This window comes from Parasteatoda tepidariorum, chromosome 4 (genome assembly GCF_982258835.1).
Source record: "Parasteatoda tepidariorum strain Cologne lab strain chromosome 4, Ptep-v5.0, whole genome shotgun sequence".
NCBI classification, from domain to species: domain Eukaryota; kingdom Metazoa; phylum Arthropoda; class Arachnida; order Araneae; family Theridiidae; genus Parasteatoda; species Parasteatoda tepidariorum.
Window position 1 is genome coordinate 83,908,749 of NC_141758.1, and position 17,308 is coordinate 83,926,056.

Sequence of the window (17,308 nt, forward strand, 5' to 3'; positions counted from 1 at the left end):
AAAAGTTAATTTTTTCATGGAATTAAAAGTTATTTTTTTGCATAGCGAAACACGCAAAAAATGAAATTAACTTTAAGGGGCTCTAAACTTCGGACCGCTCTTCCGGCCAAACTATTAGGACCATAATTAATGCATATAATTAATAAGTTCAGCGATAAAAAAAAATAATTATTAGAATTAGGAGATAAATAATTATTAGATCGTTAAGTATGAAATTTCTAAAAAAAAAAACGATGGAGTTGGTTGATACTATACAGTTATAAGTACAGCTATAAGAACACCATGAATAATTTAAAATTTAAAGTCGTAGTAAAAGTAATTCAATGCAATGGTTTATTTTCTTGATCTAGTTTGCTGATAGTGAAACAACGTTTTTCTACAAAATAACCACTAGTCACCCAAAATTATTAGTAATATTTTGCAAGAATAGTTTGAATAAATAATGTAGGTGTTTTTGTACAGATTTTAAACAACTTCACTGTTAATATATTATAATAAATTTCTTTTTCATTTCAATTGACTTATTATATTTCTGACATATTTTGCTCAGAATCATTAAAATTTTAAAAAAAGAAACAATGCATACTTTACATGTTTCTAAAAATATTTGAATTTGTTTTGAAAATCGTGTAGAGCATTATGTTTTCGTCCATGTATTCGTATAATGAACAAAATAATCCAAAATTTTAAAAAATCTCAATTTGAAATTATTTTTCCATAAAACTTTCTTTAGAATTGTTTTAAAAATAATTAAATTGTCTTTAAGTGTTAGTAATAATTTGATTTTTGTTTAGAATTTCGTTGTACGATTTATTCACAATTGGGAGCTTGCACTACAAGAAGAAGAAGATCATGCATACCTATGTGACCTATGACACCAGGGCCAGCGGATCATTTATAAGCGAAATGACGCTTTAAAGTTAAGCTAAGTTTCTCCATATAAGTTAGAATACTAATTAACGTGAAGTTAATTAAATACAGCATCATATTGAACACAGGAATATTGTTGAAATATAATTTTTTCTCGTCTACGTCTTTTACTTAACTTAGATTTATTTGTTTATATATTTTATTGTAACCGTGACATATTTTTGTATTGTGTACCTGGCAACATCGCTACATAATTAGTATATTGATGTTCTACGTGGCTTCATGCCTGCCTTTTGTGTTAATTAAGAAATATATGGAAAAAAAAGAAATTCTTGGGAAAAAATCTTTGTGTATGAATATAGAATGTGTCACTTAAGAGAATTGATACCTGACGGTGTTGGCTTACTCGAAATAGAATGGAAAGAACAGTTTCAAACGTAAACAAATGCCACGTTTCAACAACCAATCAGGGTCGAGATACTTAAACTACGTCACTTGTAGGTATCCCAATATCAAATCATATTGAAATAGCATTAGCACACATCCTTCTTACGCTAAAAACTTGTCTAGTATAAAGTGCAAAACGATGTGAATATTCATTAGTGTGAATTAAACAACGAATGATTTTGATTGCAGCGATGCTGGAAAAAGCGAATGATTTGTGAATGTAGGATAATGGGCGGAGCGAAAGATTTCCGAATGCAGGTCCACGTGACAGTATTTTTCTAAAGCATTGAAAATTTCTCACTGTGTAGGTTTCTTGCGTCAAGTTTAGGTTTCGGCTGCTATTTATCAGCGTATTATTCGGTATATTCCGGTAATTATTTCGAACATTTATAAACATTTTGCCAAATCTGTGATTTTTTGTCTAATCTCTTTTGCTTTAACCCTTTAACGTAGGCGGAACACCGGCGTGTCTCTTATATAGTTTGTTCTGGGTTCGAATCCCGGGCGAGGCATGGACGTTCTTTCATTTTTTGTACTATCTGTCCTTGATGCGGGAGCAACGTTGACCCACCTAATATGGTGCCCCTGAAAGAGTGGCCAACAAATCTGCCCTTCAGATGCCCGTATGACGAAAGGTCATTCCCCAGGTGGGCATTCAAAAAAAATTACAATCAAAAAAATATTTTGGTATTTGTTAATTATAAAAAAAACGGTCTAATAATTACTAAAAAAAAATCTGTTAGATTACCGGAATTATAATTGCACTAAAATATAAAATTCAAAAAAAGGGAAAAACATTTTCTTAAATTCAAATTTTCAAAAAACTATTAATTATTGATTTTGTAAAATAAAGAAAATTTAATGATGAATAACTGTTTCTCTTAGATCTAAATAAGTGCAAATTTGAAAAAATTATTGTTTTGAAGATTTTACCTTTAACACAGAAAAAAAAGTGTATCATGTTGTATTTCCTAACGATAAAGTATTAAAATGCTGGATATAATATTTTTCACTTATTTTGACCTAAATTAATACAAAATAATGAAAAAAAAAACATTTAAAATATGTTTAATAAAAATTTTGCGTCAAAGGGTTAAAATCTTTCAGAATATCAGATTTGACCTTGTACCTTTCTTATCAACTGTTACTCAAAGAACTAAGTGTTCATTGCAAAAAGTTGTGACAAATAAAGTGCAGAATATTGTGACTGTGACTATTCATCAGTCTGAGTTTAACAACAAATGTATTTGACTGCTGCGATGTTTTTCTAACGTATGTCGTATAACGTTACGTGTCGTATAACGTGTCGTTACATCGTTCTAACGATGTCGTATAACGAAAAAATAATGTAACAATTAATAATTATTTAATTTTCTAGAATATTTTTAATTGATGTGTTTATATAAAAGCCTTGACTTGATTCTAAGTTCATAAATTAAAAAAACAATTTTAAGGTGATAAATATGTATTATATTGCTATTAAATCTATCGTTGTTTCCATAGCAGCGTCCTTGATAAATTATCTCGTTCCCTATCTAACGTTCGCATGAAACTTAAATTAAGTCTAGTCTCCAGACAGCTAAACAGCTTCTTTATGAGTACTTTTTTGCAATTTTATGAATAATAGTCCATTAATCATTATCGCCACCAATTTTTTTTTTTTTACTTAATACAAAACGATAGCAGGGAATATTTTTGTATGAAATCAAGAGAATTAATGTAAAGAATAAGTCAAAAACTCCAACAATTTTCGGATATTCGGATCAAAATTAAGAAATAAACTTAAAATTGTGAAAAGAATTTGACTCAATCAAAGGAATTATTGTAAGGAATAATTAAAAAATTCCAATTTTTGTTTATTCAATCAAGTGGATAATCAATTGAATTAGCTTTAAAGGAATAAGCTTTAAAACTACGGGAATGTTGTGATTCAATCAAGACAGCTATAACGTTAGAAATAAGTCTAAAATTCAGAATACATTTTTTTAAATCAATCAGAGATTATCAAGATAATCGAAGTAAGGAATAAGCCTAAAACTCGGAAAACTTTTTAGTCATTAAGGTGTTAATCAAGAGAATCAGTATAAAAAAATAAGCTTTAAACTCTGAATTTTTGTTTTGTTTTGATGAAAGAAATCGAACAATTGATAATTTAGCGTTATAACTTTCGAATTTGTGATATTACTCGAACACATCAATCATCTCTCTTCCAATAATATTATTATAAGTAAAAAAGATAAAATTTTTTGTTTAGTTTACTATTTTTTTTATTTAATTAATTTCGAACATTCAGGACGAATATAAATTAAATTTGCCAACATGTAAACCGTTAACAATCATACCACTCAAGAGACAGAAATAAAATTTTGTATAAATGTATAAGGTATGCGCTCTAGAGTTCCAGTAACATAATTTTCAAACGTCATCATTTAAATTTTTTTCCATTGAAACGTGATTCTTACAGTAAAAAACTAAGAAGTTGGATTGATAGTTTTAAATCGAAAAAAGATGATCAGGGTGGCCACTCAAATCAGATTTTAAATTTCCCTGATTTTTCCAGTAAAAATCTTAAATTTTCCAGGTCAGCGTGCTATTCTTTTTTATCATTAATTGTAGGTGGGTACAAAAAACATGTCAATATTATGAAGTATTTTATTTAAAATGTTATTCTCAATATATCATATTTAATAGATAGGGAGAAAATAATATGTTTAGTATTGTAGAATAAATTGTTTTTAATGAATAAATTTTTTTTAAAATTACTAAGTACTTTTTGCACAAAATGTATCAAATAGCAAATACAGAGTGACCCTTGGATAAGTACTATTAAAAAACCTTGGATAAGTACTGTTAAAAAACCTTGGATAAGTACTGTTTAAAATATTTTCATTAAGTAAAAGAAAATAATTCCATGTGATTATACATCAATAAATTTTTATATTTATTTACATTTCAATATAGAGCCATTTTATACTGATCCAAACAGTGCTCTTTATAAAATACATTAATATAATTTTCTTTAAACTAATATCCAAAGTCAAATATTTAAATTATGTTGTTTGTTTCGAATTAGCATTATTATTTTAAGAGATATCCAATATTCGTAAAGGCAAAATTGTCAAATTTCTTGTTGCATATTCTATAGAAAAACATATTTTTTCTTATTAGAATATTTAAAGAATTTCAATCTAACCACGTGGTTTCTTAGTTTAGATTAGCCAATGGTTTTTGTTTTTACAATTGGGTAATTCCATGGTGTCGAACATAGAAATTAAAAACAAAAGCAAATATCCTAACTCCTTCTTCCACCACAATCTTTGCCTTTCTTAAATTGCACAGTCCCATAGTCTCCAAAGAAGTCAAATGTTTCTACAATCGTTTAGCAACCATGGAAGAAATCTATGTGGCATTCTAGTTTAACAGGGTTATAATGGTGCAAATTTTGATGGAAGCAAAGTATTGTTAAGTTAATGATATTTAGACTGTTTGGCAATACATTTCAGTCTAAAAAATGGGAGGGATAAAATAATTTAAATTAAGAAAATTAGTACGTAATTTAAATTAGTGAAATTGAAAAAAATATTGCAGAAAAAATTTACAGCTTTTCTTTACAATTCCCTGATTTTTCCAGGTTTCTATTCAAATTTCCCTGAATTTTCCAGGTTTTTTCCAGTATAAAAAAATTCCCTGATAATTCCAGGTTTTCCAGGTGGGTGGCCACCCTGATGATGCTAGACTATAAAAAAAAAAAGAATATTTTATGAATTTTCAATATGTCAGCGATTTAGTTCTACTGAACGCGTTCTGGCGACAACAAAAATCGAGAAGAAATCATAGTAATTCATAATTCTGCATCTTTCTTTTTTCATCTCTATCTAGTGTTTCCACTATTTGTGCTATAACTAAGAAAATAGCACTATCAATTAACAGACGTTAAGATGTGACGATTCTGAAAATGAATCGAAGTATTTCAGAATTTATTTTGTGTACGATACACTAATTACGTCTGACAGAAAAAGGCACATTTGCATCATCATCTTTTGTGCTTGTTTAGATTACTTAGCCCAGTGTTTCCCAAACTTATGACTTTCGTGTACCCTTTCTAAATTTTTCGTAACGCTGTGTACCCCTAATAAAAATATTAATGCATTTTTTACTATAAAAAATTGCACAAAAGTTACAAATCACAACTGGCTGTTGACACCACTAATTATTAACTGTCAACTTAGCAAAAAATAGCAGATAGAAAAACACGTAATCGTAAATTTTCATGGCTAGCTTTGTTTTTAAATAGAAATTCTTGAAATTTTCGTTTGTTGCAAGATATTTCGCATAAGAACACGTACCCCCGCTAAACTGTTCAAGTACCCCTGGGGGTACGCGTACCACACTTTGGGAAACACTGACTTAGCCCAACAAATAATGAACACTTCATAACAATTACACGGAAAAACACAATTCTAGAACTTGGAGCCAACAATGAAATCTTTATTATGATATATTATGTATGATAATATTGTGCTACTAAGCAAATTTCATATGCTTGCCATAATAATTATGCGGGATAGAAAATACGGCATTATAGCATCCACTTTTAATCTTGTTTTAATAACATGAGATCAAATGTTCTTTGCCATGCCCAATTTGCATTCTTTTTTAAAATATTTACAAAAGAAAATTAATTTTACCGCATGAAAATAGAATTTAATATTGTTGCAGTGATAATTACAAAAAGACATGTAGCGATACAGAATCTATTTCTAACAATGCTTGTTAAAATAATTACATAGGATAGAAAAAAAAGATCAGCTGCTTTAATTCTTTTGAGTATACAAAATAAAAAGGTATTGTCTAATTCGCATGCTTTTATATTATATTTTTTTACATTATAACTACATGGGTCAACATAACTCCGCAGATTGAAATTAATCTATAATAGCTTAGTTACTTGAATTGTAACGAATAATAATGTAGCATTGCACAATCTATTTCATAATGCTTGTTATAATACTACATAGAACAGAAAATAGAGCTCTTTAGCATCCAGTCATTTGATTAAGAAAACTGTCCAACACATCGAGTTCATATCCAATTCGTATGCTTTTTATAATATAACTAATTCTATAGTCTGCAACCAATAGTTTATATCCATGTTGCAGAGAATCAACAATTGTAGGATTGCATAAGCATTCACTGTTTAGCATCCATGACGTTTATTTTCAAACGCGAGACTGTCCTTTACATTTCTAAAACTGAGTAATACGTTTTTGATAGATATCCAATTTTAGGCAAGTTGTAATATGTTTTTAGTGTGCCACTCTCTATGTTGTTAGTTCTCCAGTCTTAATTTAGTATCTCACAGCACAACACATATGATGAAAATTACAAGGTATGGCATTACCATGCAGAATCATTATACACTCTATAACAAAAAAATCGACGCACCAAGAAGCAATCATCCGATTGCTTTGAAATTTCGTATGCATGAATGTTTTGAACAGATATGGCTGGAATGATGCCGACTGGGGACTTATAGTCTTTAGCGACGAATCCCGCTTCCAACTGTGTCCTGACGATCATCGAAGACGTGTTTGGAGACGCACAGGGCAGAGGGGGGATCCTGCCTTCACTATTGTACTCCACACTGGCCCTCAACAAGGCATTATGGTCTGGAGTGCCATTTCCTTTGACAGCCGGACCCCTTTGATCGTCATTAGAGGTGCACTTACTGCACAGCGATACGTCGACGACATCCTAAGACTTGTTTTGCTACCGTTCCTTTTGCAGCGCCCAGGGCTGGTTTTTCAGCAGGACAACGCCAGACCACATACGGGACGTGTTGCTATGAACTGTCTGCAAGCTTGTCAAACTCTTCCTTGGCCTGCCAGATCATCAGATCTCTCTCCCATCGAGCATGTCTGGGATATGATGGGAAGGCGATTGCATCTGGCACGGAATGTTGATGACCTCGTTCGACAATTGGATCGAATTTGGCAGGAAATACCGCAAGAGACCATCCGGGAGCTTTATCGGTCTATGCCACGCCGTGTGGCAGCTTGTATCCAGGCTAGAGGAGGGTCAACACCTTATTGAACTTGTTACTGTAACTCTGCAATAAATTATTCAATTGTTCTGAAATTTTAATCATTTACTATTCTGTACATTGTCTTCCAATCCACCAATTTTCGTTTCAATCGAACACCTCCTTCTTGGTGCGTCGATTTTTTTGTTATAGAGTGTATATTTATCATAATAATTAAATAGAATAGAAAATACAGCGCTATATAGAAAGTATAACAGTTTAGGCAGATTATAAACAAATACTTAAAATATACTCGTTTGATTATAAACATGGATAACAGTCTAACAGTTCTAGATTATGCTAAACTTGTATAAAACAGCATGCAGCATCATTTTCATTATTATTACAAAGGGCAGTATAGTGCTTTCATATGCTTGCCATAATAATTACATAGGATAACATAGCACTGAAGCTGGATAAAATAAAACTGCGCTTTAACTTACTGACTTTCCAAACAGTGAAAGCTGGCTCGAACTTTTGAAGTCTCATAACCAGAATAAACCGTTCTCTTTCGTGTAGTTTATCCCACGAAATTTCGTGACAGAACACGCGTACCTCTCGCCCGGCATCGTAGACTTTAGACGTTGAAGTGACAATAACCAGCAGCAGTATAAGAGCAAAAGAAAACTGCAACACAAGATAGAACTTCAGAGCCAACCTGTCATAGTCGTTCATAACGAAATCGCCAAAACCCACAATAATGAGAGAGATAAAATCCAAAATTGTGAGAAATGTCAGAAATGATAAACCTGAGTCTGCGTGCTTAACCATCGATTCGATCTTGTTAGCCAACGCGTGAATAGTCGCCAAATCTGTTAGTGGGGCAAAGCGCAGTCTGCGGCAATAGATATTGATGGTTGCAGTCAATATGGAACAAATTGTGCAACAGAACATGAGATAAAGCGTAGGTGAACCATATCTGTACATAAATTTACAAATGACTTCTAACGCTGAGAGGAAGTACTTAAATGTTTGATAAAAACCATCAGGAAATAAATTGAAAGTCAGGCGTCGAGATGCTTTAAGCTGGGAAGCTTCTGAACGATTTCCAAGTATGGACACAGATGACGTAAAAACCAAGATGTAGGCAACACAGGCGATACACAGTTTTCTTTTAACTTCTTTGTACACAGAACTAATTTCATGGTCGGAAAGTGATAAACTATTGAAGAGGGTTGATACTTTATAGGAAACATTGATCATTTTGTTCTTTTTCAACATAAGACTAACCATTGTTATTAAACCAAAAGCTTCCAAAAATATTCTGAGTAGACTATATTTTGAGTGTTTGGAAGTTACATTATAGAACGAAACACTCACAGCTGCTATTTGTGTTAGTAGAAGTAATAGCATAACTAAAGAGTACATTTTCTTGAAGAAAAGTTTAAAGGTTGTGTCGGTTTTATGAGATTTGTGTTGTAAAAATATTCCGAAAATGGCGTAGAAGAAAGAGACGTGCTTAAAGATAGGCAAGAGTTTCATGATTTAACAGCCTGATTTTATGAATCACCAATGCGATGTTTCAACGGTTTAGGGAATGCGAAAGAGGGTGAAATATCCTACCTCTGAAAACGGTAAAAAACTCCTAATATTTGCTTCAAAGGTATTTCCTAAAGTTTGCGTACGTAAAAACACCCAAGTGGTTCAACTAGCATTTATTATTTAATTAATTCCTTAGATTGGACTCTTCATTATCTTTCAGATTTTGCAGGAATTTAATGTTAATGATTACTTAAAATGCAGCTAGATCTAAACTTGAAATTACAGAACTGAGAAGAGCTTATTTAAAAGAGGCAAGAGCCAATGACACATTAGTACAATTTTTCACTTCCTGTTTGAGTTCGAGACTAAAAATAAATAAATACAATTATAAAAGGCAAATAGTTGCTTCAATTACAAGAGTCAAAATAATTCCAAAGAATGGCTAAAAGAAGTGACGAAAAACAGTCAGGAGTTTATAAGTTGTTGGTTTTCTGGTAGGGCTCAAGACAACAAAAGGGCGTAAATTTGCTAAATACGCCTTTTCTTTAGACAAAGAGTAACTTCCTATTACTTGCGTTAAGATTATTTCAAAAATGGCGCATTCAGAAATGACAAAATCTAGAAACATAAAGCTGCTTTTATTACTTAGCGTCAAAATAATTCCAAAAATGGCTAAAAGAAGTGTCAAAACAACAGGCAAGAGTCTACAATTTTGCAATACAGTTTGTTAATTTTATGACTGGGTTTAAGACTGCAAAGGAGCGTATATCTGTAAGACACACGAATTTTTGTGACAAAAAAATAAGTTCTATTACTGACGTTAAGATGATTTCAGAAATGACACAGGAAGAAATGGCTAAAAAACAATATAGAATTTATAAAGTAACAATATGATTTTTCCAGGTCCAGTTCGAGACTGTGAAAGAGCTTAAAATTATAAAGAACATAAACTTTAGAGAAGAAAAATACCTTCTGCTGAGATCTAGACAGAATCGAACAAGATAGACTAGAAATATAAAACGAAAAACACGCAGAAGGAGAAAAAGGTATTCAAAAGCAGAAGCGAATTGCAAGATTTGTTCGATTTCTAGAATTGTATTATCGATTTACTTTCAAAAGTTTTTAATAGTACCTTCCAGTTGCTAATCGAGTATGCAAAACAACGTAAGACACTAAAGATGTAGTAGTAAAAAACTTTTGTTACTTAGTGATAGAAATTTTCGAAAAGGTTAAGGAAAAAATTGTACTTAAAGACAGGTTAAAATTTTTTTCTCTTTAACTTCTAGCATTGAACAACGATTTACATTTAATATTTCGTAGCAATCTGAAACAAATGGCAAATGTAATTGTTCAAATCAAACAGTAAATATGTAGCAACAAAAATGAATAACTTCTGTGAAGTTACTAGATTATTATAAATCAATTCTAGACAAAACGTATTAAGAAAAAAAATTCTATTTAAAATATAATATTACGGAAAGACACAAAAGTATGATGAATATTATTTGGCACTCTTAAAAATAAAATAAGCTTCGGATGCGACAAAATCTTAGGATTAGACTATTATTAAAATCTCATTAAGTTATTGTTTTTGAATCTAAAAATGTTTCCAAAAGAATATTAGCTAGATATTAATCCTCAAACAAGTGTCTTTTTAAGCGAAAACAAAAAGGAAGCATGTTATTTTAAAAGAGTATTACATTTTGCTTTTACGTTTTAGTATAGTTTAAAATTATGATAAAAAATAAAAAATTCTGATTATCAGAAACGCGAATCCCTCGGTTTCATTGTAAAAAATATATTTTTGATATAGTTAAAAATTATGACAAAAATATGAAATTCTTATTATTAGAATAAATGAATTCGAAATAACGTTTTACGGGCCCCTTGACAGGGAAATGTATCAGAGAAAATCATATAATAGAGGTAAATTTTTACAATCATGAATTAGCAGCGAGCAATAGCATTATACCAAGTGATGCTAAATACATTTTATCTTTATTCCAATGGTTACGAACTAATACAAAAAACGAGATTTTCTTTATTTAATAACGCAAAGCCATCGAAAATTGCAGTATATAATATTAAATAAAAAAAAATTGCACTTATTTTAGCTGTATTAATTGAAAAACTTAGTGAAAGAACCAGGCAAGTGACATTTTCAGAACGGAAACAAAAAGTTGTATTCGAATTATTTTATTAACAATTTATTAGGAGACAGGATTAATAATTCTTTGATTCATTTTATTTACCACGGACTAATTTGAAAGAAAAAAAAATCATGCAAGCATATTAAAAACTGACGTGATTATGTTAAGATCCATGTTGATACAATCACTTTTCGTTATTTTCTTTGATTTATTTAATTCTTGATTCTTGTATTCAACTTGTATATAATATTTTATATTTGTTACAATTATTTTTTTACATACACATATAATGTTACTGTGAATGACCGAAATTGGTGGTTGTTGACTTTCACCTGGGAATCTTGACAATCACATAGTCGCTTTGGTAAATGTCTGAAATAAATACTAGGTCTAGTTAAGCGCCACTTCCCGATATATCCTATGTTTTTTTTAAGGTTCAGTGCCACTGCCCGGTATACTCTACATCAGGGATTTCCAACTTACATGAGGCCGGGGGCCACAATTAAAAACACAAATCAAATGGCGGGCCGCAACTTTATCAAAATTTTATGTAATACTCTTTTATGTTTGAAGGAACATTAAATATTACTGTCAGATTTTTACCAAGTTGTACAAAATAAAAGTATTGAATTACAAGTTAAAATAAGAAGTATATTTTTTAAAATATTTAATTGTATATTAAAAAATTCGGGCTACAATAACTTTCATGTGCACGCATGTATTAAACAATTAATGTGCAACAGATATCTAATTAAGATATAAAACTTTAAAAAGGTTGGTATTAAAACTTACATAGTAGCACACAAAATGTTCATTGACAAAATTGAGGCTTGTCTGCTGCAACCACCAGAGAATAGATAGTTACATTTTATATTTACAAATGCGGGCGTAAATATTTCTGTCCAAAATGAGTGGTTTCAAAAAGTTAAATCGGAGAATTTCTTCGAGAAATTTTTTGATACACACATGCTAAATTATATTCGCAAAATACAAAAAAATGAAATTAAAAAAGAGCAACATACACGATTATTTTTGTATCTGAATAAATATTTTCTTCATGCAAAACCTGAGAAATAATTTTTTTTTTGCACCGTTGGTATGATAAATTTTGCAGAAACGAAGAAATTAGGTTTTTATTAATGAGAAAAGTATTTTAAACATGTATAGATTTTTTACGAAAATTGTCCGCAAAAAATGACATTTAATATATTTTAGTTCGCGGGCCACAAAAAAAGGCTTCGCGGGTCGGATGTGGCCCCTGTGCCGCCAGTTGGAAACCACTGCTTGCTGTTTTCTTAAGGTCAAGAGCCACTGCCCAGTATGAATTTAACCGGTACTCCGAACACTGATGTTTCTCCTAATCTATCTTCTGTAGATATTTAAATATATAGAATAAATATAATAATATCAACGAATAAATTAATATCAATTCGGATATTACAAATATTTTGGGCATTCACCAAAGCGACAATTTGATTGTTGACATTCAACAGTGATAGTCCACATTCTCTAGATTTCAGTTATTTACGGTAATATACATATAGGATGTGTGCGTAGATATTTAGTTTTTCAAATATGTGTATGTGCATTCACTATGTGTGTATATTATGGGTTTAAATATTTGGTGATTCTTAATTTTGTCCATTACTTTTTTAAATTTATTGTGTATTTCTCTTAATCACAGGATATATCCTCTTGGTGATAAATATTTTTATTTTAATTATTTTTGAACGAAAATTTTTTTTGTTATTTTATGTACTGTTTTGTTTTTATTTACTATATTATTTAAAAAGTCGGAGTTCCACCGAGAAAAGTTTCATTATTTAGGGTTCAATAGTTGAAAAAAAAAATCTGAATTCGCTGATCTAGTTATGATGAGATGGGTTTAGCCCCGCGGGTTCGTTTATTAAAAGGAAAAAGTTTCGGGTTCGGACTCATGGTAAAATTTTCATTAACTTTCTTACTACTTTTAAACTAAATGTCTGATTTAGTTATTAAGAATAAAAAATTTTAAAGTTTATAAGATATAAAAAATAGAGCTCTGCAATTTCTCTACGGTGTTTTTGTGTAGTGAGGCTTAAGATTGTAATTTTTTAAAATTTTTTTTTGTTTTAGTCATTTTGGAGTCTCTGTCGGTTCTATGCCAAGCATCGGATGTCGTTACATGACGGGTCGACGTAAGTAAAATTTAGATATAAGTGTGGCGAACTTACGGCGTTCAAATGACATAGAGAGAGATTATATTTATTCAGGTAGTAAGAAGTAATATTCAGTGCATCGTGAATGATGAGAACTGAGCGTAAGCAAGCACAGATGGAGCACTCAATTATGTAATATTTTTTGACCGTAAAAATACGTTCTAACTGAACTATCACGGGCGGTCTAGGCTCAGATTAAAATTCTTCGGGCTCAACCCTTCAAAAGAGAGCCCGAACTTTTCTCTCTGATCTAGAGCTGTGGTTAACAACTGGCAGCCCATGAAGCCTTTTTTGTGGCCCGCTAACTAAAATATATTAGGTGTCGTTTTTTTAGGACAATTTTCGTAAAAAATCTATATGGGTTTAAAATACTTTTCATTCGCTAAAAAAAACTAATTTCTTCGTTTTTGTGAAATTTAACATACCAACGGTGCAAAAAAGATTATTTCTCAGGTTTTGCATCCAAGAAAATATTTATTCAAGTACAAAAATAATCGTGTATGTTGCTCTTTTTTATTTCGTTATTTTATGAATATAATTTAGCATGAGCGTATCAGAAATTTTCTCGAAGAAATTCTCCCATTTTACTTTTTGAAACCACTCATTTTGGACGAAATTATTTACATTTGCAAATTTCAAAACGCATAAAAGAGGGAATGAATATCATGTTTTATTTAAATTCCTTGAATTGAATATCGCATGATAGGAAAAGAAATTTTTTTTTTATTCCAGATGCTCGCGAATTTTTTTTTGTTGTAGCTATAATTCCTAATAAGTCGAAAAAAAATGCTAATTTATCACAATTAAATTTAAAAGAAAAAAAAATCTTGTCACTAAGCTTCTGAAAATTCAAAATGAAAATTCAAATGAAGCTAAAAGAAGATTCAAAATGATACATAACAAGCATTATTTGTAACGCTTATTTTGCTTTTTAATATTAAAAAAAACTTTGATAAAAATCTAACAGTAGTATTTAATGTTCCTTCAAACATAAAAAAATTCCTATATAAAATTTTGATAAAGTTGCGGCCCGTCATTTGACTGGTGTTTTTAATTGCGGTGCGGCCCTCGGCCACATAAAGTTGGAAATCCCTGATCTAAAGGACTGCAGATAACAATTTTGAAAGTCCTGCTCTATCTGAAAGAAATCTCGCCAAATTGGCGAAGTTTTACATATTTAAAATACATAATTTTCAGTAATTTAAAATTAAAACTTTACTTCGAGTTAAAGGCACTTAAGCAGTTTTTATTTTATTTTTCTTCAAGCGGAAAACGCTTTCAACAATCAAACTACAATAAATAGTTTTGTCAACTGCTTATGCGGTAGTAAAAAAAAAAAGGAAAAATAAATGAAAGTAATGATGTGATGTAAGGAAGAGAAGGTGAAGAGAGAGGAAAAGAAAAAAGTTGTTTTTGCGAATCCACGTCACCTTACCTCCGTTAACTCGATTTCTGAGTCGAGTTCGCTGTCCTCAATGATTCCAGCAGGTGTTTTGGACATTTCGTAAGGATCCCACATCTTTTTCTCGACATTCCTTCTGTATCACAAAGCATAAACGTCGTTTACAAATTAATTTAATTCCTTTTTCTTCTAAATCCAACTAAAAATAAAGAAAAACAGGTGATCTAACTAAACGGATGACCGATTCGAACATTTAACGCGCCTCCTGGCGGGCAGGCAACTTTTACGTGGAAAACCGCTACCTTTTTTCTACTGTCTAAAAGATTTATGAATAAATAACGTTTTAAACTGTTTCAACAATTCGAGTTACGAAACTGATTTGAAAGAATAAACAATCTTCTCACTTTTACTTATTCCGGTGAAATAGATTAATCCAACTTGTTTCACAATTTATATCTAGGTATATAAATGATTCTAAGTTTTGTTTGTAAACATTCCAACTTTTTATTGATAGCAATGTTTTATTAACTTCAACATTTGTCAATTTTATCTTTGAAATTTTTTTTCATCAGTACAGTGCACAAAATAAAAGCGGCAACATAATAACTTTTGATCCTATGATTGGGTATTTACGGTCTCGTTTGGGTTACCTAACTTTAAATATGCTTATTAATTAGTGTAGACAATATTTTAGGTTACAAAATCAGGCAAAAAAAGGTTCTTTCATTAAATGACCGACCCCCACCCCCACGACGGATTTGGAAATAAAAATATAAGTGCACCGAAATGAGGAAAATAAGGACAAAATAGTATAGATATAAGAGAAATATAAAGTTCGGACCGGCTAGTTTCGCTGTCTCAAATAAGTCGCATTTTACTGAAACTTTCAAGAGCTATTCAACAGATTAGTTTTAAATTTAAGATTTTGTTCTTTCAAATTCCATAGATTAAACAGCTATTAAAATGTAAAATTTATGAAAATTTTTTTTTCTACTATTTTAAATAATAAAAAATAATTAATGATTATTAAAGTACTATTTTTACGTAAATAATCTTTGGATAGACAAGTCTTATAATTGTGTGCGGAAAATTAAATGATTCGCATCATTAGTTATAGAAATACGGTGAAATGCGCAAGAAGTAAAATTGAGATTGTGAGGCAAGGCCTGATCTAGAAATATGGAGGCTTTAGTCACAGAGCTCCCCTGCATGATCATTACTAAATTTACACGATGTTTACTTATGAAGAGTTTTGAAAATTATTCATAACAAAAGTAAATCATGATAATTTGAGCCTATATTTATTTCAATTTTTGTTAACTCACAATTCTTGAGGAAAACACAAAAAAAAAAAAAAAAAATTAAATGCAACATTTAAGGGGTTCTAGGCCTCATGATAAATCAGGAATTCAACGAATTAATTGTTCACTTGTGCCAAAATCTTAGAAAATGTAATTAATTTTTGAAAAAAATGTAATTTTATAAGAATATAATTCGAATAAAATTAAGTTATGATCAAGAAAATCTAAAAATATTTTGAAATAAAGTAAATTCCAAGACGGTAAATATTTTTCTTGATTCCTTATGTATAAATTTTTTTTTTCAAAGAAAAAAAAATAAATAAAAAAAAGAGTTTTTGAAAACTACGTTTTACAATTGAAGCAGTCAAGGTTAACATTTGTAACATTTATACGACAATAAGTTTTTTGTTGGCATTGGAATATCAATCACAGAGTAATTTTCTAGACTGCCAAAAGAAGAGAATTCAACAATTTGGAAGCAATTAAAACAATATTTCCACAATTGACACAGTTTTTGTTGGTTTCTCTCGAAAGTGCAGATTTGTAACATACCCTCTTTTAACATTGGCCGCTTCAATTGGACTAAAATCCAGAAAAAAAAAAGCGCAAATACAGTTAGACAAAGAGCAAAAAATAAAAGATTTAAAGTGCAGGGATGAGATTGGTCAAAAGGCAAAAAAGCTGAATTTCCACGCAAGTTTACACTCGCGCAACCGTTTAATAATAAATTCCAGTCAATTTAATATAATAAATAACTATGTGTTGACAAAAAATTGTGTACTAATCTATTAATATATGTATAATTACATAGACACTTAACATTTAGTAAAAATACCAATCGAAAAAATAAAGCTGGAAATTATATTTTTCTTCAGTTCACATAAAGGAGACATTTATTACTTGGGAATCTGCCTAGCTTAGCAAATTGAAACTACTGAGATCATACTTTAATATTCCATTTCTTTTAACAAATACTGTTACGTGATTTGTAGCAAAAATATCAGTAACATGATTTTTTAAATATTTAGAAAATAAAGTTTTACAATTGGAATCACTATGTTCATATTATAATTCATTCTAGCTAGAGCCTTGTGAAACATATCAATGATTGTGAAGTAGAAACATATAATAGCTCCTTAACATACAAGAATTGCCATTTTAGTTTGAAAAATTACATGATAATCAGTAACTGTTTAGATCTTGGCCATTGTTCGCCAAGGTTTAGATAATTATTTTTCATTTTATAGTATAAATAACAGCAACATTATTTTTTAAATTTTGGTGCTGAGTTAGCTCTTTTTCTTCTTCTTTTTTTTAATGAATCACTTTTAAAGCGAATGCTTTTGTTTGCTATATCTACAGTAATAATTTTTCTC

The 17,308-nt window shown here is 30.3% G+C and overlaps 1 protein-coding gene and 1 long non-coding RNA gene across 2 annotated transcripts in view; one reads left to right on the forward strand and one right to left on the reverse strand.

The window, feature by feature from the left end:
• LOC147811846 (uncharacterized) overlaps positions 1–1,029 on the forward strand; it is a 40,942-nt gene extending 39,913 nt beyond the window's left edge. The window contains exon 3 of the long non-coding RNA XR_015433153.1: positions 795–1,029. This is a non-coding gene — a long non-coding RNA (uncharacterized LOC147811846). The remainder of the gene's footprint in view (positions 1–794) is intronic.
• LOC107455306 (proton-coupled amino acid transporter 1) overlaps positions 1–14,896 on the reverse strand; it is a 77,113-nt gene extending 62,217 nt beyond the window's left edge. Inside the window, exon 1 of the mRNA XM_071182504.2 lies at positions 14,665–14,896. Within this exon, the coding sequence (XP_071038605.1) occupies positions 14,665–14,748 (84 nt within the window). The 5' untranslated portion in view covers positions 14,749–14,896. The remainder of the gene's footprint in view (positions 1–14,664) is intronic.
• Positions 14,897–17,308: the final 2,412 nt, after the last annotated feature.